This window comes from Primulina tabacum, chromosome 12 (genome assembly GCF_025594145.1).
Source record: "Primulina tabacum isolate GXHZ01 chromosome 12, ASM2559414v2, whole genome shotgun sequence".
NCBI lineage: Eukaryota > Viridiplantae > Streptophyta > Magnoliopsida > Lamiales > Gesneriaceae > Primulina > Primulina tabacum.
The window spans coordinates 38,365,064-38,392,357 of NC_134561.1; the positions used below are offsets into that span (position 1 = coordinate 38,365,064).

Below are 27,294 nucleotides of genomic sequence, written 5' to 3' on the forward strand. Positions count from 1 at the left end.
TCATTTTTTATGTTTGTTTAAAAGGATCATTAATAATGTACTTAATTCAATCAAAATAATTATTATTTTAATTTAATTTTATTTTCTTAAATTTATACATTGCAGTCAAATTCATGAAATGATAGATTATAATGCGAAGATGAAGGGACATGAGACGGATTGAATAAAAATAAATTAGTAATAAATATTAAGTTCATATAAAATTTCTTTCTCTCATTTAGAATAGAGATATTTTCAAACTCTTTATGTGTCAATTGAGATACGTGATTGAGAGAAATGTTTGTATGTAACTGATTTCAAACACTGTTTTTAAGTCAATTGGTCAATTTTTTTATATATGCTGCGAAATAAATATTAATAAATAATATGCTTCATTTGATCATTTAGTGTTCTTGTAATAAGATGAATTTTTTACCATAGCATTAACATGTTTTTATTGTTATATGTCATTTGTGTTGATTATGTTGTATGTATGTCATATAAAATGTCAATATTTCTCAATCAAGATAATTATTAATTTGATTTTACTTTTAAATTTAATTTAATTATTACATGTTACATATTTAAAAAAATTGCTAATAATACTAACATCTATTTTACTTTTATAAATATATGATTTTCATTTGTAAACTTGCTATTTTATCATTTTGTTTGTTTTATAATTTGTCATGTTCATGAGGTTCTTTGAATTATTATCTACGTTAGTTTAATAATATTATTAATAGAGTACTTAGATAAGGTATTTATTATTTTAATTTTTAAATATAAATTTAAATTTAATTACTTTAATTATATATTGACATCAAATTCATATAAAACTACTATAATAATGTTATAGATTAAAAAATTGTTAATATTCTGAATATTAAGGTAATAATGGGAAGACGGATGTAGATGAGTAAGGTTGAATAAAATTAAATTATTAATAAATATTAAGATCATATAAAACATCTTTTTCTCATATAATATAGAGATATTTTTAGACTACTTATGTAACATACATAAGTAGTCTAAAAATATCTCGATTAAGAGAACATATTTGTATGTAAGTTATTTCAATGCAAATATTTAAACATTTAGTCAATTTTGATATATGATGCTAAAAAAATATCCCAAATTAATATATTATCTATTAATTAATATCTATTAAATATATGGATGAGTTAGGTTGAATAAAATTAAATTATTAATAAATATTAAGATCATATAAAAGTATAAAACATCTTTTTCTCATTTAAAATAGAGATGTTTTTAGACTACTTATGTATCGACATAGATACATGATTGAGAGAAAATGTTTGTATGTAAGTGATTTCAATGCAAATATTTAAGCATTTAGTCAATTTCGATATATGATGCTAAAAAAAATCCCTAAATAATATATTATATATTAATAATATCTATTAAATATACGACTTACAATTGTGAGCTTACTATTTTACCATTTTTTGTTTCACAATTCGTCATATTTATGATGTTATTTAAGTCATTTTTTATGTTAGTTTAAAAGGATCATTAATAGTGTACTTAATTAAATCAAAATAATTATTAATTTAATTTAATTTTCTTAAATTTATACATTGCAGTCAAATTCATGAAATGATAGATAATAATGGGAAGACGAAGAGAAATGAGACGGATTGAATAAAAATAAATTTTTAATAAATATTAAGTTCATATAAAACTTCTTTCTCTCATTTAGAATAGAGATATTTTCAGATTCTTTATATGTCAATTGAGATACATGATTGAGAGAAATGTTTGTATGCAACTGATTCAAACATTATTTTTAAGTCATTTGGTCAATTTTTTTATATATGCTGCTAAATAAATATTACTAAATAATATGCTTAATTTGATCATTTAGTGTTCTTATAATGAGATGAGTTTTTTTATCATAGCGTTAACATGTTTTATTGTTATATGTCATTTGTGTTGATTATATTGTATGGATGTCATATAAAATGTCAATATTTCTCAAAGAATAAAATCGTTTTTCAAAAAGAAAAAAATATTTCATCCAGAAAAAGAAATACACGAAAAACAAAGTGTACACAATTCTCATTCTATTTATAATGGTATGAGACCAATTCTAAAGCTTTGTGGACACAGTATATCAATTTTGTTAATTTTTAGTAAATTGAGACATTGAACCAGTTGCACTTTATTTCATCCAATATCATCTCGATATATTCCGAGTTGGCTAAGAGGTTGATATTGTCTCTTTTTTAGTCAAAGTGACTAATCAGCTAATTTATAATATATAAGATGGTAGCATTAAAAACTTCTCGTCAAATACATTCACTTAGCCAAATAGTGAAATACAAATATAATTCTACAATATTTCATCAAATTATTTTGACTATCATAAAATGCTCATGAAATCTAAAAAGTTGTATTATTAGATGAGATATTGAATAAAACAAATACTTTTATATATATTTGAATGATATCTATTATCTCATATGCATATCTTAATTATGTTATTCGTGTCTCTTCTCAAAAATTTTAAAATACAATAATTAATTTTGTATATCATTCCACAAGATATAAAATATTCTAAACAAAATGTAAACTCGATAGAACAAAATTTGTTTTGTTTCAATGAATAATATTATGTTCTAGACACAACAAATGTGATTGAAACTATATTATCCTCATGATAAGATGAATGCAATCATTATTTCAAAGCTTCTAAAAAAATGACTAACGAGATGAATTTCCTGAATTGCGTCAAATTAAACGATGACACAGTTATAATATATAGTAATTTGAATAAATTTTCAAGTATTATTTCTCACAGTGATTGAGAAATAATTTTTAAACATTTATTAACCTTATAGCTATATGTTAATAATATTGATATTAAATATATAAAATTGATATTACAAATATCGCGATGTTTGAAGAAATTACAACATCATTCATTGGTTATGTTGTTGAATGATATATAGGTTATACATATTTTTACTCACAAGTGAAAACCTATCACGACTAAAATAATTTTTTCTTAGGAGTTACAGTTAATGATTGTCATAAATTGAAAAATCATTCAAGAAAAAAACAAATAGTCGAAATATAAGATTACCGGATAAAAACAATGTAGAAAACCGAAAAAATTTCGTGATAGAGAAGCAAACTACAAGCATGTCAGATCCTCGATAAGGATTCCAAATAAAATAATAAGTGTTAAAGATGATCATATACTTGTTGAGTATACCAAAATGGTTATACGAATATAATAAAAACTACGACAAAGAGTTGTTGAGTTATCAAAATCAACCAAAAAGCATATTGAAAAATGTGTCATTTGGATAAGATAACTTTTCCGTATATCGTCTATGGTCATGATTTTTATTTTTTGTGGTTTGTTTTGTTTCAATTGGTAAATGCTACTAGCCATATTTTAATTCATTTAAATATTATCAAAATTTCATTCATATATTTTCAACAATTTAGTTGCTCACGTGCAATGCACGTGCACTTTTGTAGTATATATATATATATATATATATAATTATTTCGATTCAGTATTTTCACTCGATAAATTCAAATTCAATTAATTTCTCATTTACCCTAATTGGTAATCGAGAAATAATTATGTTCGTCACGTAGTTCGTTCGAATTATTTTATCGATTTTAAATGAGTACAAAACTCATTTTTTTGACAAAATTAATCCTAAAAAAAACTATAAACAAATGCATACCATATCTTCCCAGTTCAATAAAAGTAGCAAATCACGTACATCTTAATTTTCAATAACAGAAGAAACAACTTGCTACTACTTCAGGTATCTTAATCTTGAATTTCTTACTCCGTTTTTTACATGGCTCATGAAATGTTTCAATCCATTACTCGTTTGATTCATGTCAGGTCACTGCAGGAACCTACCTTTGTGTAGCCGAAGCTGTTTTCGGTCTGATAAGAAGTGGAAGAATGAGTTTCTTTGGTTTAAATCTTGTCACATGGGGTATATATATGTAAGGAAATTTTGTGTGAAAACATGTCATGAGACGTTCTGCCGAAGCTTGTTGCATATATCCGGTGATGATTTTTGTTATGGTTATCGCGTTCTATTCTATAAAAAGGGATGTGAGAAGGATCATCAGAAGCTGCAAATCCAAGAAGATTGCTAAAAATCTGAGAACTCATTCTTAAAGTAAATGTACAAATGATGAGTTGAGTTCAACGTCAGCTTATTAGTTTTCTGTCATTGGTTACTCTTTTGCCCATTCTTAAGTCTCAGAATTAGAGCAAATTGTTTCCTGTTTTTGGAGTACCGTTTTGATGCTTCTTTGAAGATAACCATTCCAATATTTTGATGCTAATTCCGAAACAGGAACATTCATTAAAATAATTGTGAGATGGTGAGAAACTCCAACTGGTAACTTTTTCCTTAAGAGAAGCGATAGTTATATACCGAGACAAAGGCTCTTCATCAGATTTGAGGATGCCCTTCATCTGATTTTCTTGAATTCATCGACTATGAGGGTGCCTTACAGACAAAACACAAAAAGGAGGCACGGGTATTGGTCATTTCACATGGAGAACAAAGGGCCAAATATGTTCATCACGTCATTTTATTTGTGGGAATCAATTTGCAGGATCTGAGTGATGTTGGTAAAAGTTATAGATGTTAGCCACAGTTGAAAATTTACACTGTAATAAGATGCAAGTCTCATGATTCAAGTGCGACTCAACCCACTCGAGCCAATATTAATTGGGAGTTGAAACTTACATTAAGATATTATCACATTCCCTATATCATAGGGATTTTTCTTTTTTTCTTCTACTTTTAACAATCATCAAACGGATAAACCACAATTACCATAAACAAACTAGTTTAAGCTTGTCCATAACATGCTATAAGGTATAAACCGTCTCACTTTCAAAAGCAAAGACAACAAGAAAGAGAAAACCTACTTGAACTCAATTCTGAACTAATTAATAAAATGCTGAATCTCCAAAAATGCTTCAACACAACTGACGAATTTCATTCTCAAGTCCCTGCAAACAAACTAGGCATTTAGCTGTTGAAATTCACCAGAGTAACATACTGAATTTGACTCAGTCATTTAATAGCGTAAAGGTTTACAAAATGTCTTTCATTCTTTACAAAAGATCAAAAACTAGCAAAAGGTATGCACAGACGACTTGACTTTAGCTCCCAACTTTGCTCAAAGGACAGGGAGACTATTCGTACTATCCATCCAATCAGCGTAAACACGACTTATCGTGCCAATATTCCACTTCATAAATGGCATCTTGCCTTCAGGTTGCACCTTGTGAGCAGTCTCACATTTTATTTTAGATGCTGCTGCTGCTGCATCTTTGGATGGTGAAGGCTAAAGTTTCAACCTAGAAGAAGTAAGGCCATACACAGGGAGTGATGGGAACTGATCTTCTCAAGTTCTATCCATCCAAGCCAGCAACAACAAATAGGAAGAAGTCCAGTTATGATTAGAAGAAGTAAGGTCGATCAAAATCTTCAACATTTTGGGCCAAGTTCTATGCTATATATAACTAGATATTCCCATGTGTGTCACAACATAGCAAATGTCTCAAGAAACCTTTAAATTGCAGAATAAGCAAAGGTTCAAGCTACATGGAAGAAGATGTAACACCAAATATGGCCAAAGATGTGAATGTCTAGATGTCATAAAGGTTCAAATAGCCGCGGAATCATAACAAAGTATATATACTATATAGGATCCTCATTGTTTTCAGGACCATGTGAAATCTCAGTTCATCGAGAATTTTGAAGAACCCATCCAACATAATAATATCATCCACGCCTATAGAGTCACTCAAGATAAAAGTGGGGCAAAACCAACTTCCTCTATGTAAGCTACAACCACAACTTATCTTTCACTACAACATTTAAAATAAACATAAGATCAAGATCAAACAACTACTCAGATTAAGAATTTAGAACAAGATGCAGAAATGTGATAAATTCAAGCTAAGAACAAACAGAAAACCACCTGCGTTTCCATGAGCCAAGATACACTTCACCCCGTAAGGGCAGTTGCCGAATTTCTCCCACATGTTACAGAGCTTCATTTTTTGAAAGATTCCCCTTTTATTATCTCCATCAGCATTCAAGCTCTCACATTCAACACGATCACATTTATGAAGAAACTGATCATTATCACCATATGGCCAGATTTTTCCATTTGAAAACCAACGGCATGTTGTTACTTTACCAACATTACCATTTCTGTTAACTAAATGGCAACCATTACGAACAACATCGAGTCCAGAGGAACTATATTTTTGGTTTCTCGAAATGATAAATGTCAGGATTAGATTGACCGGCAGAAAAATGTTGGTTATGAATTCTTGATTGAGGGTGGTGACCAAATGAATTCATCGTGTCGTTCATTTTCAAAAGATAACCAAAATCAAGAAAATGAGATTAGCCAAAAATGAAGTTTTAAGAATGAAATTGATGGAGGTAGAATTTCTTCCCACCAAAAATATGTGAGTGAGAAGAAGCTCTACTCTAATGTGATGAAAAGTAAGCAAGGATAAATGGTCAAACATGGGCAGTAACGCATCATATATTTTTATTTAACAAGTTTGGTGAAAGAATCTATAATATTTCGAATATTTTTAATCTTTAAATTTTTAGTATATAATGTCATTTTATAATATATACTATAACTATACTTATATACTATATTATTAAGTATGAAGATATGATAATAACTATCTAGAGAGGACACCATCTTTTTCTTCTAATTTTACCCTTATATGATACTAATATTACACTTTTGTTTTTTGTTTTTTTGTTTTAATTTCAACACACAATCTTCCAATTTTATCCTTGTATGATACTAATATTACACTTTTGTTTTTTTTTTCAATTTCAACACACATTTTTTTTTATTTTTTTATTTCAACAATTCAAATATCAATTTAGTCCCTCCATAATTTGTCGAATTTCACTTTAGTCCGTCGATAATGATAAAAAAAATTGTACACACAAGCTATCAAAATAACTAGTAATATATGAAGACTTCCATGTGATATTGGTTTTTTTTTAAGTAACAAATAATTTCAATCACTCTGTTTTTTCAATTTTTTTTAACATTTTGACTTAAAAACTCTTAACTTTTTTCGAAAAAATATATTTTATGGAATGAATCCTTTTTAAAACCATTTTCTTAGTAATATAATTTAAGAAAATTTCTTAAATTTATTTAAGTGTAATTTCCTCGAGTTTTTTATGTTATATGTATTGATATCTCGATTTCTTCATGTTTTTGTTATTTGTTCTCTTTTTATTTTTAAAAATAAAATAACATTTAATCTACTAATAATATAATTATATAGTGATATGGATACGAAGGTTTTAAAAAAATAAAATAAAAAGAAAAGGGGAACTACGCTTAAAATTCAACCCTCCATCCATCCTTCCTCTGTATTTTACCTGGTGCAGTTGTCCGACCTCCAATTCAATCCCGATTCCTTGTTTTGCATCTCTTGCTGGAAGTAGAATCAGATCGTGAAGCCATTTTCTTCGCAGCATTTCTGGTATCCAAGGAAGAAAACCCTAGTTTCTTTTTACGAAATAATTTTTCAGACAAATTCAAATAGAGGGGGAGAGAAGGATGTCTAACGCGGGTGAAGATGTCGGAGGAAGTGTGGTTGACGTGTCTGACTCATGCATTGTCAACTGAGACTGAGGAGATCATGGGCCTTCTTCTTGGTGACATCAAGGTTTTTTTTTTTTTAAATATCTTTTTTCGCGTTTTTTTTTGTGGGTTTTTAGATTTTAGCTGTATTCTAAATTGATGGTATGGGGAAAGATTGTATTTTTTTGGTGTTTTACTGCTGGGTTCCCTAATTCTTGTTTCACAGCTTTTTCTCTCAGTATTTTTTAATTGAAGTAGTCATTGAGTGGGTTTGGGATTGAGCTCAGAAAGAATAGAGATTTTTGTGATATGTTCTTGTATATGTTCTCATGGCACAGAATTTAAAGGCAATCAGGAGTTAGCTTTATATGCTTTTTAGCTCTGCATTTAGTATACCTATTGATGCAAAATTTGTTTCAGAACGCGGGTTATGACAGTATATTTTAGGTTGAAATACTGTCAATTGGTCCCCCCTTAATGCTCTGAAATTGTTACTAGAAAAGGAAAATTTCTACTCCTTTTAATCTCCTATATCTTTCTGTCACTGGATGTTTGTAGCGGTTGTAACTGCAGCCGCTGACTTATGGTGTCAATCCGTGCTCTGCTAAATTTACTTGGTTAAAGTCTAAATGCAATCTCAGTTATCTTTTTTTGCAAGCAACGTAGAAATTTAGTTACTTGTTTCTGTTCAGCATTCAAGGAATGGTAATGTAACTGCATTCATATGGGGAGCTCTGCCACAACCACGTTCTGATCAGCAGAAAGACAGAGTAGAAACTAATCCGGAGCAGCTGACTGCTGCATCAGCTCAAGCTGAGATATCCTTTTCTCTATTTTTAATATCACTGATCTCATGAATCTGAATGAGTGATGATTACAAAAGAACTCTGTGTTTTCCTTTAATCGTTGAATCTTACGCTGCAACAAGCAATGGACTTTTCTATGTTCCCAGGGGAAAAACTAGTAATTAAGGCAGCTGTTTTCTCAAATGACAGTTGCGTGTATAATTTTTTAAGAAATTATAACTTTCAAATGGCATGTAAGTAAACATTGGCCCGCTTCTATTTTATATTAAAAAATTATAACTTTCAAATGGCATGTAAGTAAACATTGGCCCGCTTCTATTTTATATTCAGAGAAAAGTCTGTACTTTTGTTTTTCCTAGCTGGTTTTTATTAAGTTAGAGTTACTGATGGCATGAAGTTGATTTCATCTAAATAAACAGCCTCTTATGGCCTTTACTGTGCCACTTGTAGGCAATTTCGTGGTTGTGGCTCTTTTGGTGCTTATCAGCTTGTATATTTTCTTTTGTGCTTATAAAATGAATTTGTAAATTAACTCCATAGCACAGATGACAATAGCGACTGGAACTACAACAAGAGTGATTGGTTGGTATCATTCCCATCCTCATATCACAGTACTTCCTTCTCATGTTGGTGAGTTTTAATTTGGCACAAAATTATAAATGCTTATGTTGTAGTGTTTTGGTTTTTCATCTGATGATTTTTCATCGAATGAATGGGGTGTGATTATATCCAGAAAGCAATAGGGATTATGTAATCATCTTCGCATGGGTTTGCTATTGCCTGTACGTTGACAAATTGTTAATTTATGCTGGCAAATAGTGTGATTTTCAAGTTTTGGTCATAATGGAAACAATTTATTTTGTCATTTGTTTCCGAGCATTGTTTATTAAGGTTAATGAATCTCAACTTTGCAGATGTTCGGACCCAGGCTATGTATCAACTATTGGATTCTGGGTTTGTTGGGTTGATATTTTCTTGTTTCAGTGAAGATGCCCAAAAGGTTAGGGTGAATCAGATAGTCCATGAGAAAGTAACTCTGCTAAATTTTCTTTCCGATGTTTAATTCAGATAATTATTATAGGTTGGAAGGATTCAAGTCACTGCTTTTCAGTCTTTAGATGGGAAACATAATCACGTGTTGAGACCTGTTTCAGTCTCCCATGTGCTTAAAAGTTCGGTCATAGATGTTGAATCATCTTTAAGTTCCTCAGACACAACGACGGTTGCATTTGGCTCTGCCAAAGGAGAAAATTTAGAACAGGACACCGGTGATTCAAGAGCAACTGCTACAACCTTTAAGGTAAGGCTATATCATCACGGATCTTAGCTTTTTTTATTGTCTTCTACCTTTATGAGTTCTTGATGTGTTTGTGTGTTCAAAATTTATATATTAGGTTTAGGGGCTATTAATCTGATACTCTTAGACACAGTTGACTGCTGATTCATTTTGATTGGCTAGGGGGGACTCTTATCGAATTATTCCAGAATGGGAAATAATTCCCATGTCAGCAGTGTAAATGATGCAATCCATGATTTAGATCTGATGGATATGTCAGAAGGTATGCAAGAAGCGATGCATCTGTCAAATTTAGAGATGAGGTAATGTGAGTATGTCTGAAGTCATTATATTTTCATTTTAAACTGCATCTGAAAATATATTGTTATTTTATTACGATAGTTCAGTGGATTTTATCTAATGGCCTGATTCTATATTTTGTTGAACTGTTGTTGATCTTTATGTTTCGGGCAGTGGTGCAGAATTTGTCAGAAAGGAAATCCCTCTTCTGGTTTTGCCCTCTTCATCCCTTCTTGTTCTTGACTCCCCTCTGTCATCATTTACAAACCTCAACGAGTGCTATATGAAGAGGAAAGAAGTGCGTATAACCAATTGTTGATGCAAAACAGGAGGTGATATTGATGTATTACTGTTTCCTCTCTTACCTCAGCATTTTGTATTGCCCCGTTTATTGACCATATAATTTCAATGCATCTCTGTAGGGATGGTAAAGTTCACCCTCTTTCTTTCATTCATCACACATCGACATATCAAGCCTCCATTTGCAAAATGATTGAATATTGGTACGAGACCAAAAGGTCCTTCTTTTCCCTTATCTTGATAGCTTGTTGTCTTGCTAATAATTGTTTTGTTTCACAAAATCTGCAGCTTGAGTCCTGCCATGAGTGCTCTCCAAGATCGCTTGAGAGATAATGAAATTCATGTAACAGTCTGCTGAATATAGTGTCATAAGAACGAATAAACCGATCAACCTTAGAGTTCGACGTGTGATTGTGGTTGATATTTTTTTGATTAGGGGTATCATTTGCATGATCGGTGTTGCAACGACTTGTTAGCGGAATGCCACACAGATTGTTTCCAATGAAGCTAGAATTAGGAAGGCTTTGGAGTTACGTGCTTTCTGGTATTCTTCATGTTAAGTTGTTGAAAGACAGATTCAGAAAATTTAAAGAAGACAGAATTGAGATGTTGTCCGGAATTTCACCAGAGAGAGTTCCGTGAGAAATGAAGAGATTCCAACTGCGACATATTACCAATGGTTTCAGGGATTGATCCTTGCAGGCGATTCTTTGACAGATTGAGTGACCTTAATACCACCAACCTTGTCAACTCCTCAGGGATCTCTCTCGAAAAGTTGTTCTTTGATAGGTCGATATTTGTAACTAAGAAAAGAGTGGAGTCTTTATGCAATATATTTCCTTTTGCATGCACAAATGCGCTCTCTGATAAAAAAGAAGACCAAGAGAAAACCTGAGACATTTTTTTTATTTTCCAGCCATCAATTGGTAGTTATCACAGTGAAATTATTGAAACAATGAGGTAATATCCCAGAGAGATTATTGTCAGACAAATCCAATATTTGAAGAGAGCTCAGGTGGTAGAGTTATGGAAGCAGTTTTCGACTCAACTTATTTGAGCGTAAGATGAGAATTCTCAAATTTGGCAAGCTTGTTCCCAACCATTCCGGTACATTTCCAACAAATTCGTTGCAGGAAAGATCGATTTTGACTAATTTTGAGCAATTTTGCAATGAAGAAGGTATTTGTCCAGAGAAACTGTTATTATACAACTTCAATGATGATAATGAACTAAAAAGTCCTATGGACAAAAGATCGATTTTGACTAATTGTGAGCAATTTTGTAATGAAGAAGGTATTTATGTAGAGAAACTGTTATTATATTTATCATCATTAAAGTTGTATAATAACAATTTCTCTTGACAAATACCTTCTTCATTGCAAAATTGCTCAAAATTAGTCAAAATCAATATTTCATGCAACAAATTTGTTGGAGATTTACCGGAATGGTTGGGAACACGCTTGCCAAATTTGAGAATTCTCATTTTAAGCTCAAATAAGTTGAGTGGAAAACTGCTTCCACAACTCTGCCACCTGAGCTCTCTTCAAATATTAGATTTATCAAACAATAATCCATCTGGGATATTACCTTATTGTTTCAATAATTTCACTGTGATGACTACCAATGGACGGCTGGAAAATTAAAAAAAGTGTCTTTGAGGTTTTCTCTCGGTCTTCTTTTTTATCAGATATCGCATTTGTCCATGCAAAAAGAAATGTACTGCATTATGACTCCACTCTTTTCTTAGTTACAAATATCGACCTATCAAAGAGCAACTTTTCGAGAGAGATCCCCAAGGAGTTGACGAGGTTGGTAGTATTAAGGTCACTCAATCTGTCACAGAATCGCCTGCAAGGATCGATCTCTGAAACCATTGGTAACATTTTGGAATCTCTTGATTTCTCACAGAACTCTCTCTGGTGAAATTCTGGACAACATCTCAACTCCGTCTTCTTTGAATTTTCTGAATCTGTCTTTCAACAACTTAACATGAAGAATACCAGAAAGCACTCATCTCCAAAGTCTTCCTGATTCTAGATTCATTGGAAACAATCTGTGTGGCCTTCTGCTAACAAGTCGTTGCAATACCGATCATGCAAATGATACCCCTAATCAAGAAAATATCAATCACAATCACACGTCGAATTCTGAAGTTGATTGGTTTTATTCGTTCTTGGCTGGCAGGATATGCAACAGGATTCTCAGTGATCTGCATCACAATAATCTTTAACAAGACTTTTAGAGATGCATTTTTTGGCTTTTTTCTCAAACACATGGGACAGGCTTTATGTATGGTACATGACTCGCTAAATGTTATGTATTGATCCAACTTGAGCATGGAAGTTCTGTGAATGGATGTTTGTGATAGAATGTTTTCAAATTCGCTTTCTGTGAACATCAATGTTTGATGATTAATTACAAGGTGAGTTTATACTACACCGAAAGTAGATGTCACTGTCAGTCAATCGTCTCATTTGAAAACAAAAAATATAAGGTCTATCAGTCGATTATCTTATATAAACACATCGAGAGATCTACTGCGGATGTATCATAGACTCACCTACTATCATAAATCTTAGTATTTGGTGACATATCTTTGTAGATGCTTAATTTGCGCATTGTTTAGTTTCATGTGACCCAAATATATATGTATAGGATAAAACTTATGAATAGGCATGGTGAATGTCTCTGAAAATTAAATTTAGAAACAAAATAATATTCTTCCCGAAAAATTTATTTATTAGATTTGTAGCTTCTAAATATTCTTGCTCTATAATAAATTTTATTTTTCTTCAATTTATTTTAAAATATATTAAATTATAGATGGAAAAAATAAACAAGCAAAAAGAAGTATATTAATTAGTATTATTTACGTTATTCATATGTTAATTTATTCAAGTTAAAAATAAAATTGACACATAAACTTCTATTTGAATCAAATTTCACCAACATGCACGTCAGATTATAAATCTCGACAAGGAAAACGATAAAGTTCCATGGCTACCTCTTCATCTCAGAATTCGAAATGTAACAGACAGACACTTGAATTTCTAAATTTTATAAAGTTTCTGAACCGAACAAATTTAATCAGGTCGATCCCAACAAAGCATTAACACAATATTAAGAAAATCAGTCATGTGTTATTAATCATAAATACTCGAAAGGACTTGATAGTGCATGCTTACCAATTGATTGGATTGAACTTCTCTGCAACTGCTACGGCTCACTGATTTTGTGCATGCAGATGGAGACCATGGCCGACTATACCCAACTCTGGGCTTGCTTATCTTTCCGATGTGAAATCCAGAAGCTGTTCAAAGGAGTACAGGATTATTGAAAAAGGGTGGAACAATTATTTTGTCCAGGAATTTATTATATACTGATATGTAAAAACAGAACCAAATTTTACGAGCAAGTGGTAAACATACTGAAGCAATGATGGTCCTTTTTACCAATGTCAGAGCAGCTGATAGAATCATCAAAATCATAATCATCATCATCATCCTCATTGCCAGTAGGAGGTTCTAACACACTCAAAAGCATTCCTTTGGAGCTTGACCTCAACCCCATTCTTCAAGACCTGGTTAAACGAATAAAAGGAAGAGGACAAAAGATGAAGCAAAGAAGAAACTGAACCATGAAAAAAACAAAAAAAAGAAAAGTGTATTTTCAAAGAACCACGCTGGACAGTAGTTATTGTTTTCTTCCATATGCGTTTAAAAAGCTGATTGAATAAAAGAAAACTATCATCTTCAGGATTAAACATTCCCAGTTGCACACAGCATTTCGCAAGTCTAATCTATTAGCAATTCAATGGGCTATTTGCCATTTTAGGAGACGTTATAATAGTGAATTATCTATAGTTAATGAAGAACGTCACTTTCCTTTTCACTCCAGAGGAAAAACGAATATTAACGCATAATATTAATTTGGAAAACTGTCTAATAGTTGGTGGGAATTTAAATGATATGCATTGAATCCCCATTATTCACGGGTTCAGTAAAATCATGATAAATGAACCAACTCATCACATATAGCATTCAAAACTGAACCCCCCCCCCCCCCACCCCCTCCTCTCTCTCACACGCAATACCAAAAATATTAATCATAGACAAATAATAAACTAAACAAGCCATTGCAGGCTCAGATCAATAGCTACCGATATTATTAAAATCTGAAGCAGGTTCTCTTCTAATGAAAATTTAAAAAGATTTCTAAAATGACATCAGAAAGCAATAACTATCGGTCTGCTCTTCTGAAGAATTGCGCACAAAATTTTTTTGGAATTGATTACCATAATTTTCTGCTTAAAGCAATGAGAAAACAACCTGCGTTTCCATGAGCGAATATACACTTCACCCCGTAAGGGCAGTTGCCGAATTTCTCCCACATATTACAGAACTTCATCTTTTGAAAGATTCCCCTTTCATAATCTCTATCACCATTCAAGCTCTCACATTCAACACGGTCACATTTATGAAGAAACGGATCATTATCACCATATCGGCAGATTTTTTCCATTTGAAAACCATAACACTAGAGCACCAGAAAACTTTGACATGGAATTAAAAGCCTCTTGAAGAACAACACTTCCATGTAGATAAAGATATCTTGAACTGTCAACCAATGAAGCAATATGAGAAAGCCAATGACACCTTGAACCATGTGGAATAAGGAGATCTGTCGAAAAAATGTCAGATGACCCGCCATCCTGGTCAATGAAGAACAAGAAATTGTTCCCCATATCCAACCACCATTCGATTTTTTACACAATCATGGAAACCGTGTGATGACTATCTCTTTGTATAGTTTAGTTACACCACAAACAGATTCAAACCTGCTGGATTTCATGCAAGAACTTACAGAATATTCAGTAATTTCAAACAAATAATGTAAAAGTAGATTATTCAGTTCAGAAAAAAAGAAATGCTTACAAGTTACAACTCACACTAAAAAATCCCAATAACCAAAGAGATTAAAATTTCAAGATCAAATATTGCAACAAAATTAGCACAACTAACCCTAATAGAATTCGTAATAAGAGTTTATATTTCGAAGGTGAAAAAACAAATCTTCGAACGCCTTTTCAGATAATAGAGAGAACTACAAAATTAAAGGCATAAGAAAATTTTAATTACTCTCTCAAATTAAAAACATCAAAAAATAAAACTAGACACACAAATTAAAAACAAAACTCTGTCGCATTGGTAAATATTTTTTGAACAATTCACTGTTTGAATATTAAGGCAGATACAAGCCAACTTTGGTGAAAACAATGATCACCTTTATTTCAGCAGAACATGGCTATATATAGCCTTACAACCGAAAATATAAATGCAGTACTAAGCAAGCTTAGTTAACAACCAAATGAGAAAAAATTGGAAACAAATCTATCCTAACAAACTACAGAAGAATAGCTCTTTTATTTGACTAAATCAATTTAACAATCCCTCCCTTGATCTTATTAGTTCAATATTGAAACAGAACATATCCCCAACTTCTCACGAATCCTTTGGAAGTCTTCTAATTTGAGAGGCTTAGTCATTGAGTCAGCAAGCTGATCCCTTGTGCCAATCCAAACCAACTCAACAGCTCCTTCTTTTGTAAGATCCCTAAGGAAATGAAACCTTACTCGTATGTGTTTGGAACGACCATGTAGCACTGGATTTTTAGACAACTTTATAGTGGATGTGTTGTCACACATTAATAACATACCATCATCTTGCACGTGACCAATTTCTTTTAGAATTCTTCTCATCCAAATGGCTTGGCAAGCACACGCAGCAGCGGCCACAAACTCAGCCTCAGTAGTTGATAGGGTAACAATGGGCTGCTTCCTTGAAGACCATGCTACGGCTCCTCCACACATCATAAACACATATCCTGAAGTACTCTTACTATCCCCTATATCTCCAGCATAGTCACTATCTGTGAATGCCACTAAGTCACTAGTTCCTCCCCTTTTGTAGAACACACCATGATCCACAGTGCCTTTTAAATACCTCAGGATCCTTTTTGTTATAGCAAAATGTAGTTGTGTAGGTCTTGCCATGAAGCGACTAATGAGACTTACAGCGAACATAAGATCAGGTCGAGTTGCTGTCAAGTACATTAAGCTTCCTACCATCTGTTTGTATTGGGTTGCATCTATCAACGTCCCTCCTTCATCTTTATCAACCTTCTGCCCTGGAACAATGGGATTTCGAACAGAATTGCTCTCCTCCATACCAAATCGACTCAACACTTCAGCTGCATATTTCTTTGACATATAAAAATGCCATTAGACTGTTGTAGGACTTCAATTCCAAGAAAGAATCTCATCTTTCCTAAATCAGTCATATCAAACTCCCTTTTCATAGAGCTTTTGAAATCATACGCCATATCCTTATCATTGCTGGTGAATAACAGGTCATCAACATAGATGCTAACAATAAGAATGTTACCTCCATTTTTCTTGACAAAGAGTGTGTGTTCACTTGGACTCCTGTCAAAGCCTTCGTTGATAAAATAGGACTCAATTCGACTAAACCAAGCTCTAGGTGCTTGTTTTAGGCCGTAGAGAGCCTTTTGTAATCTATATACCATGTGCTCACTCCCTTTCTTCTCAAATCCTTTTGGTTGTTCTACAAAGATAGCTTCCTGCAATTCCCCATGCAAGAATGCAGACTTTACATCTAATTGATATATCTTCCAACCTCTGTGTGCTGCCGAAGCTATGATCATCCTTACGGTGTCCATCCTGGCCACAGGAGCATATACCTCTGTGTAGTCAATTCCATATCGTTGAGAGTAGCCTTTCACCACTAGTCTGGCTTTGTCCTTGTCCACTTCTCCATGTTCATTTAGTTTGGTTTTATAGACCCATCTCACTCCTAATTTCTTAGCTCCAATAGGTAGTTCAACTAGCTCCCATGTTTGGTTTTTTTCAATGGACTTTATTTCCTCATCCATGGCCACCTTCCATTTCTTGCTTCTAATTGCTTCTTCAAAGTTTGTAGGATCAGAAGACGCCATAAGTACCAAGGCTGCTTCATCTTCTTCAGATAGGCCTTCTCCAGCTGTATAATCTGACATCCAGATTGGAGGATGTCTATGTCTGCCCTCCCTGAGTATTGATCCTTCTTCAGTCACTGGTGAGGTATCAGCTGGTACCAAATCTTCTTCACTTTCTGATGAACTTCCAGCTCCATCAACAATTTGTTCTGCAGCAACTGGAATGTTTTCAGCGTTGTCATCCCACTCTAATTCCATTGTTTGTTCTTTCTTATAGTTTGCATCCCAATCCCACATACTATCTTCATCAAAGACTACATCACGGCTCACAATGATTTTCTTGGCAGTTGGATCAAACATTCTATAGCCTTTCGTTTTATCACTAACTCCAAGTAATACACAACTTACACTTTTATTGTCAAGCTTGATTCTCCTAGCATCTGGTATGTGGACATGTCCCATGCAACCAAACACTCGAAAATACTCCACTGATGGCTTTTTCTTGCTCCATGCCTCCTCTGGGGTCATGTCTTTCACATCAATGGTGGGTGAGCGATTTAAGACATGATTTATCCATCGAACAGCCTCTGGCCAGAAAGTTTTGGGCACTTGTCTCTCTGATAGTATGGCTCTTACCAAATTCAACACTGTGCGATTCTTGCGTTCGGCCACTCCGTTTTGTTGTGGAGTGTAAGCTGCGGTCAATTGTCTTTTTACCCCATGTTGCTTACAAAAATCATTGAATTCTGTAGAATTAAATTCTCCTCCTCTATCTGTTCTCAAACACTTGATTGGCATTCCAGTTTCCTTTTCAACTAACATTTTGAAGCATTTGAACAAATAGAAAGCCTCTGATTTTTCTGCCAAAAAATAGATCCAAGATTTCCTTGAAAAATCATCAATAAGACACAATACATACCTCTTATGGCTATTTGATGCTGGTGAGATGGGGCCACAGAGGTCTGCGTGAACTAGTTGTAATCTCTCATTTGCTCTCCATTGACTTCTTTTGGGAATAGGAACACGATGTTGTTTTCCTTTCAAACAAGCATCACAAATGACATTGGAATCTATGATTTTTGGCAATCCACTCACCATCTGCTTGAGATGTAGAAAGCGAAGTCCTTTGTAACTGAGATGTCCATAACGATGATGCCAAAACTGAGACTGATCATTAGTATTGATAATGAGACATCTGTCCTCAGAGACTTTGCCAGCAGTTTCATTTAACAGAACAAACATTCTGTTTGTGCTAATGAGGCATTCTCCAATTGTGCCTCTCTGGGGAAGAGAAATGTTGCATGTACCTTCCTTGAATATCACTGTCAATCCCTTCTCTTGAAGTTGCCCAACACTTAAGAGGTTATTCTTAAGATCAGGTACATAGTATACATCACCAATAACATAGTTAATTCCTTTCAATTTCAACTTGATAACTCCTTTTCCAACAACTTTCATGCTGGTGTTGTTACCAAGCTTAACAGTATGGCAAAATGTGGTATCCAAGCTTGTAAAAATACCTTGATTAGCACACATGTGGTTTGAACAACCAGAGTCTATAAACCACGCATCACTTCTCTTGGCTTCATGTAAGTCCACATAAGCCATCAATAATAATTCATCTTCCTCTTCTATTTCTGCATAATGTGCCTCCTTGTTCAATTCTGGGCATTCATACTGAAAATGACCCAAGTTGTGACATTTATAGCATTTAACAGCTGCTTTGTTAAACGGTGTCCTTCCTCTTCCTCGACCCCTACCTCTGGAACGTGTCCTTCCTCTGCCTCTCGATCCCGACCAGTCCTCTACCTTCAGAACTTGATCCTCATCCTCGTTGTTCAACCTTCGAAATTTTTGCTCATGTACCACTAATGAACTTTGTAATTCATCGATGGATATGTTGTCAATATCTTTGGCTTCCTCGATAGACACCACAACATAGGTGAACTTTTCAGTGAGGGTCCGCAGGATCTTCTCCACAATCTTTGAGTCGGGCATCTCTTCTCCATTGCTGCGCATTTTGTTAGAGAGAGTCACAACTCTTGCAAAATATTCTGTGATTGTTTCATCTCTTTTCATAGCCAGGACTTCGAATTCTCTTCTGAGAGAGTTGAGAAGAGATTTCTTCACCTTGGGGTTGCCTCCAAACTTGAGCTTCATGGAATCCCAAATAATCTTGGATGTACGACGATCCAAGATTTGTTCAAAGACGGTGCGATCCAAGGCCTGGAACAAATAGTGTTTGACTTTGTGATCATTGATTCTAGCCTCCGCAAGTTGCTTCTGCTGGGATTCAGTTAATTGAACTCCTTGTTTAGGTTCGTTGAATCCTTTCTCCACCAAAATCCATAAATCCTTGGCTCTGAGCAAATTTTCCATCAGCTCACTCCAATGATCATAATGACCATCAAAGTGAGGAATTGTCATCAAAGTCTTGTCGTCGCTCATTCTCTCTGTGATCACTCAAAAATTACTGCACAATAGAACAAGCTCTGATACCAATTGTTTGAATATTAAGGCAGATACAAGCCAACTTTAGTGAAAACAATGATCACCTTTATTTCAGCAGAACATGGCTATATATAGCCTTACAACAGAAAATATAAATGCAGTACTAAGCAAGCTTAGTTAACAACCAAATGAGAAAAAATTGGAAACAAATCTATCCTAACAAACTACAGAAGAATAGCTCTTTTATTTGACTAAATCAACTTAACATTCACAAATACTTGGAGAACGCAAATCGCCACCAGGAAACATCAACAATGAATCACCAGTTCAGCTCATACAAATCTCAATCTTGAACAACAGACAAATCTTGCAATGGGTTAAGATCAAACATACCAAATCATCGGCCAAAAGATCAAAAAATATACCGATTAAAGCAAAACGACATAAAAAAAGGAACAAACATGTGAAAATGGCAAACTACTGAACACGGAAAAGTCCTTTAACATGCTTTCAACAAAGATGTCGAAAGCAAACCAAAAAGTTTCATCGGAGAAAATTGAACATACATTAGGAGGAAAAGCACATGCCCGCAATGGTACGTTCGAAGAAATGGAACGAAAAGCTCTCCGGGTTCATTGTTTATGTAGTCCATGTGATTTCCAAAACACTTCTTTTGAAAAGTCGCACTTTCAGGGTAGCTAAAAACGTGTTTTTTGCGAGTATTTTAATTTTTTTTTGGGGAAAAACGTCCTGTATTATCATAGCTGAAAGTTCCGGTCTGGAAACAGTCGGAACAGGTCCAAAATCGGTTTTGCATCTGTTTTGCTCCAAGGTAGAACTATTCCGACGCGCTATCCGAACCGGCAGGGGATGAACTGTTCCACGTTGGTTCTAATCGATTTCTAACTTTTTTGAAAAATAAATAATGGACAAAATAACTTTTTAAAAAAATTAATAATGGACAAAAATTATATAGTCCAGAAGAACTATATAATGTGATTTTCTTATAATATATGAAAGACTCCATGTGATATTGTTTTTTTTTTTTTTTAAGTACCAGATAATTTCATGAAAAAACTTGTGTGAGTTGTGAGACGATCTCACGGATCGTTTTTGTGAGACGAATCTTTTATTTGTGTCATCAATGAAAAGTATTATTTTTTATACTAAGAGTATTACTTTTTATTATAAATATGGGTAGAGTTGACCCGTCACACAGATAAAGATTCGTGAGACCGTCTCACCAGAGACCTGCTATTTCATTAAATCAGTTTTTATAGAGAAGCATAACAACGAATGAGATTATCCTCCCAAATAAAGTCAAGTCTAATTAAAAGTGGAGCAATAATGCTAATCACTCTGTTTTTTGAATTTTTTTTTTACATTTTGACTTAAAAACTTTAACCCTTCGGAAAAATATATTTTATTGAATGAATCCTTTTTAAAACCATTTTCTTAATAATATGATTTAAGAATAATTTCTTAAATTTATTTCAGTGTAATTTCCACGAGTTTTTTTATTATAAAAAATAAAAAGAAAAAGAAAAGGGGAAAAACGCTTACAAACACAGTAGTGGAATTAATTTTCAACCCTCCATCCTTCCTCTGTACTTTACCTGGTGCAGTTGTCCGAACTCCAATTCATTCCCGATTCCTTGTTTCGCATCTCTTGCTGGAAGTAGAATCAGATCGTGAAGCCATTTTCTTTGCAGCATTTCTGGTATCCGAGGAAGAAAACCCTAGTTTCTTTTTATGAAATAATTTTTCAGACAAATTCAAATAGAGGGGAAGAGAAGGATGTCTCTAACGAGGGTGAAGATGTCGGAGGAAGTGTGGTTGACATGTCTCACTCATGCATTGTCAACTGAGACTGAGGAGATCATGGGCCTTCTTCTTGGTGACATCAAGGTTTTTTTTTTAAATATCTTTTTTCGCGTTTTTTTTTGTGGGTTTTTAGCTTTTAGCTGTATTCTAAATTGATGGTATGGGGAAAGATTGTATTTTTTTTGGTGTTTTACTGCTGGGTTCCCTAATTCTTGTTTCACAGCTTTTTCTTTCAGTATTTTTTAATTTGAAGTAGAGTCATTGAGTGAGTTTGGGATTGAGCTCAGAAAGAATAGTGATTTTTGTGATATGTTGTTGTATATGTTCTCATGGCACAGAATTTAAAGGCAATCAGGAGGTAGCTTTATATGCTTTTTAGCTCTGCATTTAGTATACCTATTGATGCAAAATTTGTTTCAGAACACAGGTTATGACAGTATATTTTGGGTTGAAATACTGTCAATTTGTCCCCCCTTAATGCTCTGAAATTGTTACTAGAAAAGGAAAATTTCTACTCCTTTTAATCTCCTATATCTGTCTGTCACTGGATGTTTGTAGCGGTTGTAACTGCAGCTTTAGTATAATGGTGTCAATCTGTGCTCTGCTAAATTTACTTGGTTAAAGTCTCAATGCAATCTCAGTTATCTTTTTTTGCAAGCAACGTAGAAATTTAGTTACTTGTTTCTGTTCAGCATTCAAGGAATGGTAGTGTAACTGCATTCATATGGGGAGCTCTGCCACAACCACGTTCTGATCGGCAGAAAGACAGAGTAGAAACTAATCCGGAGCAGCTGACTGCTGCATCAGCTCAAGCTGAGATATCCTTTTCTCTATTTTTAATATCATTGATCTCATGAATCTGAATGAGTGATGATTACAAAAGAACTCTGTGTTTTCCTTTAATCGTTGAATCTTATGCTGCAACAAGTAATGGACTTTTCTATGTTCCCAGAGAAATTCCAGGGGGAACAACTAGTAATTAAGGCAGCTGTTTTCTCAAATGACAGTTGCGTGTATAATTTTTTAAGAAATTATATCTTTCAAATGGCATGTAAGTAAATATTGGCCCGCTTCTATTTTATATTCAGAGAAAAGTCTGTACTTTTGTTTTTCCTAGCTGGTTTTTATTAAGTTAGAGTTACTGATGGCATGAAGTTGATTTCATCTAAATAAACAGCCTCTTATGGCCTTTACTGTGCCACTTGTAGGCAATTCCATGGTTGTGGCTCCTTTGGTGCTTATCGGCTTGTATATTTTTTTTTGTGCTTATAAAATGAATTTGTAAATTAACTCCATAGCACAGAATGACAATAGCGACTGGAACTACAACCAGAGTGATTGGTTGGTATCATTCCCATCCTCATATCACAGTACTTCCTTCTCATGTTGGTGAGTTTTGATTTGGCACAAAATTATAAATGCTTCTGTTGTAGTGTTTTGGTTTTTCATCTGATGATTTTTCATCGAATGAATGGGGTGTGATTATATCCAGAAAGCAATAGGGATTATGTAATCATCTTCGCATGGGTTTGCTATTACCTGTTCGTTGACAAATTGTTAATTTATGCTGGCAAATAGTGTGATTTTCAAGTTTTGGTCATAATGGAAACAATTTATTTTGTCGTTTGTTTCCGAGCATTGTTTATTAAGGTTAATGAATCTCAACTTTGCAGATGTTCGGACCCAGGCTATGTATCAACTATTGGATTCTGGATTTGTTGGGTTGATATTTTCTTGTTTCAGTGAAGATGCCCAAAAGGTTAGGGTGAATCAGATAGTCCATGAGAAAGTAACTCTGCTAAATTTTCTTTCCGATGTTTAATTCAGATAATTATTATAGGTTGGAAGGATTCAAGTCACTGCTTTTCAGTCTTTAGATGGGAAACATAATCACGTGTTGAGACCTGTTTCAGTCTCCCATGTGCTTAAAAGTTCGGTCATAGATGTTGAATCATCTTTAAGTTCCTCAGACACAACGACGGTTGCATTTGGCTCTGCCAAAGGAGAAAATTTAGAACAGGACACTGGTGATTCAAGAGCAACTGCTACAACCTTTAAGGTAAGGCTATATCATCACGGATCTTAGCTTTTTTTTCTTGTCTTCTACCTTTATGAGTTCTTGATGTATTTGTATGTTCAAAATTTATATATTAGGTTTAGGGGCTATTAATCTGATACTCTTAGAATCAATTGACTCCAGTTGACTGCTGATTCATTTTGATTGGCTAGGGGGGACTCTTATCGAATTATTCCAGAGTGGGAAATAATTCCCATGTCAGCAGTGTAAATGATGCAATCCATGATTTAGATCCGATGGATATGTCAGAAGGTATGCAAGAAGCGATGCATCTGTCAAATTTGGAGATGAGGTAATGTGAGTATGTCTGAAGTCATTATACTTTCATTTTAAACTGCATCTGAAAATATATTGTTATTTTATTACGATAGTTCAGTGAATTTTATCTAATGGCCTGAATCTATATTTAGTTGAACTGTTGTTGATCTTTATGTTTCTGGCAGTGGTGCAGAATTTGTCAGAAAGGAAATCCCTCTTCTGGTTTTGCCCTCTTCATCCCTTCTTGTTCTTGACTCCCCTCTGTCATCATTTACAAACCTTCAACGAGTGCTATATGAAGAGGAAAGAAGTGCGTATAACCAATCGTTGATGCAAAACAGGAGGTGATATTGATGTTTACTGTTTCCTCTCTTACCTCAGCATTCTGTATTGCCCCGTTTATTGACCATATAATTTCAATGCATCTCTGTAGGGATGGTAAAGTTCACCCTCTTTCTTTCATTCATCACACATCGACATATCAAGCTTCCATTTGCAAAATGATTGAATATTGGTACGAGACCAAAAGGTCCTTCTTTTCCCTTATCTTGATAGCTTGTTGTCTTGCTAACAATTGTTTTGTTTCACAAAATCTGCAGCTTGAGTCCCGCCATGAGTGCTCTCCAAGATCGCTTGAGAGAGAATGAAATTCAGGTAACAGTCTGCTGAATATAGTGTGTCATAAGGCAGATTTAGTATGAGATGATCAGATAACTTTCTTTATGAATGAAAAAAATTAAAGTTTTCATGAGATATAACTTTCAATAACTTTTTTTGCTCAAGCAGTTGAAACTGCTGGGTGAAGAGGCCAAGATTTTGGGGTCCGAGCTTTTGGCAGGAAACAAATCAAATTCGACCCTGCCTCGTTCTCCATCTCATGGTATTGCCTCATCTGCACACAAAGACTTGTACCCTGTGGACTCAACCCTTGTTAAAAACAACACTGGAAGTCGTAGCAGAAAAGGATCTTAGCTCTATACTGAACTTAATTATGACTATGTACTACGCTTGCCCTTTTTTGCTTGAATTGGCATCTCCCTTTTCTTATGTTCCTTGTTTTACACCAAAATCATGCTGACTTTTGTACTTTTTGTCTTCCCCTGAAAGCAGGTTTTCGGGTTTATATTTGTGTATATCATGTGTTTTCTATTGTGAAGTGAGCCAAGGCATATACAACTAAAGACTGATCTTTATGGGTATACCTTGTATTGCCTATGTTTATTTATGAAGATGATCAAAGAAATCCCGGTATAATGACGATGAGCGACTAGTACATCTACTTTCGACCATTGGTGGTAAAACGACTCCTATGCTACATCGAGAGTTTTCAAATTCGATAAAGGGTGGTTGATAGTATATTTCATTATAATTCTATCATCCGAGTGTGAGACCTGTATCGGTATTTGTTTTTGCAATGACATTATATAAAGTTAATCTTACAAATCATTTTCCAGTTGTTCCTATGCCCAAAAAAATTGGATAAATTGTAAATCCAAACGAGTCACTTAAAAAAGATTTAAAAAAAAAAAGAAAAAAAAAGAAGAAGAAGTTGAATTGACATTATATTTAATGTAATTTCGAAACAATCCACGTATTCACGTATTACTGTCACAATAAATGACACATTGCGTATTCAGTCTCGATTTGTTCTCAATAAATGCCGACATATTCCACACAAAACAACCCCAAAAAAATAAAATTAAAATTTAAAAAAAATTGTGCCAGTTCGAATTATATCATTAATAAAAACGACATTTATTATTAAACATATTTGTATAAAATTTATTATCTTAAATATCATAACAAAATCACTAGTTTATTAGATGTAACTATGATTTTAGTGTATATAAAAGTTATATTACAATATGATTAAAATTATAGAAAATAAAATTAAATTTAGTCTGTGATGAAATTAATTAAAATATGAGATTTTTGATTAAATCATCACTAATACGGCCGTGACCATCCTATCCGAACTATTGATGTGGAGACATCTAGATGATGACAATTTTATATAATAAGATTATGTTGGATTTGGATCGATTTAATTAGACATTTTATATAAATTTCGTTGTTACTATGAAATTCACATCAAACATAAATATGATCATATATGGAATAATCTTAATGCTGATGTGATTATAAACATCTTTTAATTTCAATGTGATTTTTGATTTGCTTGTTTAAAGTTTGCAATACTTGCATTTTAGATTTTACATTTAAAATGAATGGTTGGGAAAATAAATTCACTGACATGGACTTCGTTCATGAGAGAAGTAGAAAGACGATTATCTCATTTGTTAATTCTGAAACTGAGTGTTGAGTCAAACTAATTTGTAATTGAAATATGAATTGAACAACTCAGTAGTGAAGTAATGATAAACGAGGATAATAATTAATTGAAAAAATAAACGAAAAATTTATAGTCTCAATTACGAATTGTTTACGGAAGATTAATCCATATGTAATGATTATAATTATTCATTTTGTAGAGTAAGATATTCTATATAGTGAAGGAGAATGCAATTCCATATTTTTAGTGAAGTAATTATGGAATCAATAAGTTAAATAATTTATCTAATTTATTGAAGCTTCTAATTACGAGTACATAGTTCCTACGTCTTTCAAATTAATGATGCATTATGAATGCAAATTAGAAATCATACGTGAAGATATAAAATTGTTTGCATAACTTCAAGGGTTTGAGGATAAATATAATTAATTGTGAAATATTAAGTATATATAAACGATAATTATAAAATAATTATAATTTTTTTTATAATTATGGTAATACTCAAAAGGTTTTAATAAAATCTTTAATATATTATGAATAAATTTTAGATATTATTTAATATCTACAAATAAGATTTATTAAATCCTCTAACTTTTAGAAAAAGTTTTTAAAAAGATTTTTTTTTAAAAAAAAATCAAATCAAGTGAGTTGTTTTTGGGCTTTATCCTTGATTTGGTGGCCGATTTCTTTGAGTTTCTAGTTGATTTCTAGTTTTTGAGTTTCTACATGCTACCATCTATAGAAATGATCGTATTAAAAATTTGTGGTTTTTATGTTACTTTGATTCACAGAAGGTGAAAAAATACCATAGGTTAGTTTTTTTAAAAAATAATTTTGTTTAAATTTATCGTTGTTTTATATTCATATGCTCGATTATAATTTCATTATGAAATTATATAATCGTTTTTGTTGTATTTTGATTATATCAAAAATAATTATTTATTGTCGGAATTAGGGGACTGTAATTCCCAACAACAATAGACATAATTCCCAACAACAACAGACAAAGCCAGTGGTCCGTGTAGAGATGTAATCGAGTCGAGCTGAGCCGAACTCTTGAATGTTTGAGCTTGAC

The 27,294-nt window shown here is 33.2% G+C and overlaps 3 protein-coding genes and 1 pseudogene across 10 annotated transcripts in view; 2 read left to right on the top strand and 2 right to left on the bottom strand.

The window, feature by feature from the left end:
- LOC142521174 (uncharacterized) overlaps positions 1–20,478 on the bottom strand; it is a 31,549-nt gene extending 11,071 nt beyond the window's left edge. The window contains exons 1-7 of one of the 5 annotated variants that reach the window (XM_075624403.1): positions 20,046–20,411; positions 14,652–15,553; positions 13,752–13,903; positions 13,509–13,633; positions 10,536–10,674; positions 10,389–10,462; positions 10,141–10,273 (exon numbers count right to left, since the gene is read on the bottom strand). In XM_075624403.1, coding sequence (XP_075480518.1) covers positions 10,663–10,674; positions 13,509–13,633; positions 13,752–13,893 — 279 coding nt within the window. In that variant the 5' untranslated portion in view covers positions 13,894–13,903; positions 14,652–15,553; positions 20,046–20,411 and the 3' untranslated portion in view covers positions 10,141–10,273; positions 10,389–10,462; positions 10,536–10,662. Of the gene's footprint in view, positions 1–10,140; positions 10,274–10,388; positions 10,675–12,059; positions 12,533–13,508; positions 13,634–13,751; positions 13,904–14,651; positions 15,554–20,045 lie in introns of those variants that run through there. The other 4 variants (XM_075624402.1, XM_075624400.1, XM_075624399.1 and 1 more) reach the window with 4 other exon arrangements.
- On the top strand, positions 8,332–11,178 carry LOC142521173 (uncharacterized; annotated as a pseudogene).
- On the bottom strand, positions 15,788–16,549 carry LOC142520438 (secreted RxLR effector protein 161-like). The gene has a single exon (XM_075623412.1). It carries the CDS (start codon positions 16,547–16,549, stop codon positions 15,788–15,790), a length of 762 nt encoding a protein of 253 aa, XP_075479527.1.
- Positions 20,479–21,318: 840 nt separating the features above from the next.
- LOC142521171 (uncharacterized) lies at positions 21,319–25,059 on the top strand. Of its 4 annotated transcripts, none has more exons than XM_075624396.1 (10): positions 21,320–21,675; positions 22,284–22,409; positions 22,893–22,980; positions 23,265–23,380; positions 23,462–23,650; positions 23,821–23,960; positions 24,112–24,270; positions 24,360–24,440; positions 24,526–24,580; positions 24,713–25,059. In XM_075624396.1, exons 1-10 carry the CDS (start codon positions 21,565–21,567, stop codon positions 24,896–24,898), a joined length of 1,251 nt encoding a protein of 416 aa, XP_075480511.1. In that variant the 5' UTR covers positions 21,320–21,564; the 3' UTR covers positions 24,899–25,059. The 4 variants fall into 4 exon arrangements, with proteins under 4 accessions (XP_075480513.1, XP_075480511.1, XP_075480510.1 ...); XM_075624395.1 differs by having other exon boundaries at positions 23,265–23,350; positions 23,432–23,650; XM_075624397.1 differs by having other exon boundaries at positions 23,265–23,350.
- The last annotated feature ends 2,235 nt before the right edge of the window (positions 25,060–27,294 follow it).

What these genes read in the sequence shown, in the direction of transcription:
- LOC142521171 (XM_075624396.1), top strand. Translation starts at nt 21,565, where the DNA reads ATGTCTCTAACGAGGGTGAAGATGTCGGAGGAAGTGTGGTTGACATGT. An exon ending in TTCTTCTTGGTGACATCAAG is followed by an intron (nt 21,676 to 22,283) that starts GTTTTTTTTTTA and finishes GTTTCTGTTCAG; the next exon opens with CATTCAAGGAATGGTAGTGT. An exon ending in CAACTGCTACAACCTTTAAG is followed by an intron (nt 23,651 to 23,820) that starts GTAAGGCTATAT and finishes TTGATTGGCTAG; the next exon opens with GGGGGACTCTTATCGAATTA.
- LOC142520438 (XM_075623412.1), bottom strand. Translation starts at nt 16,549, where the DNA reads ATGGAGGAGAGCAATTCTGTTCGAAATCCCATTGTTCCAGGGCAGAAG.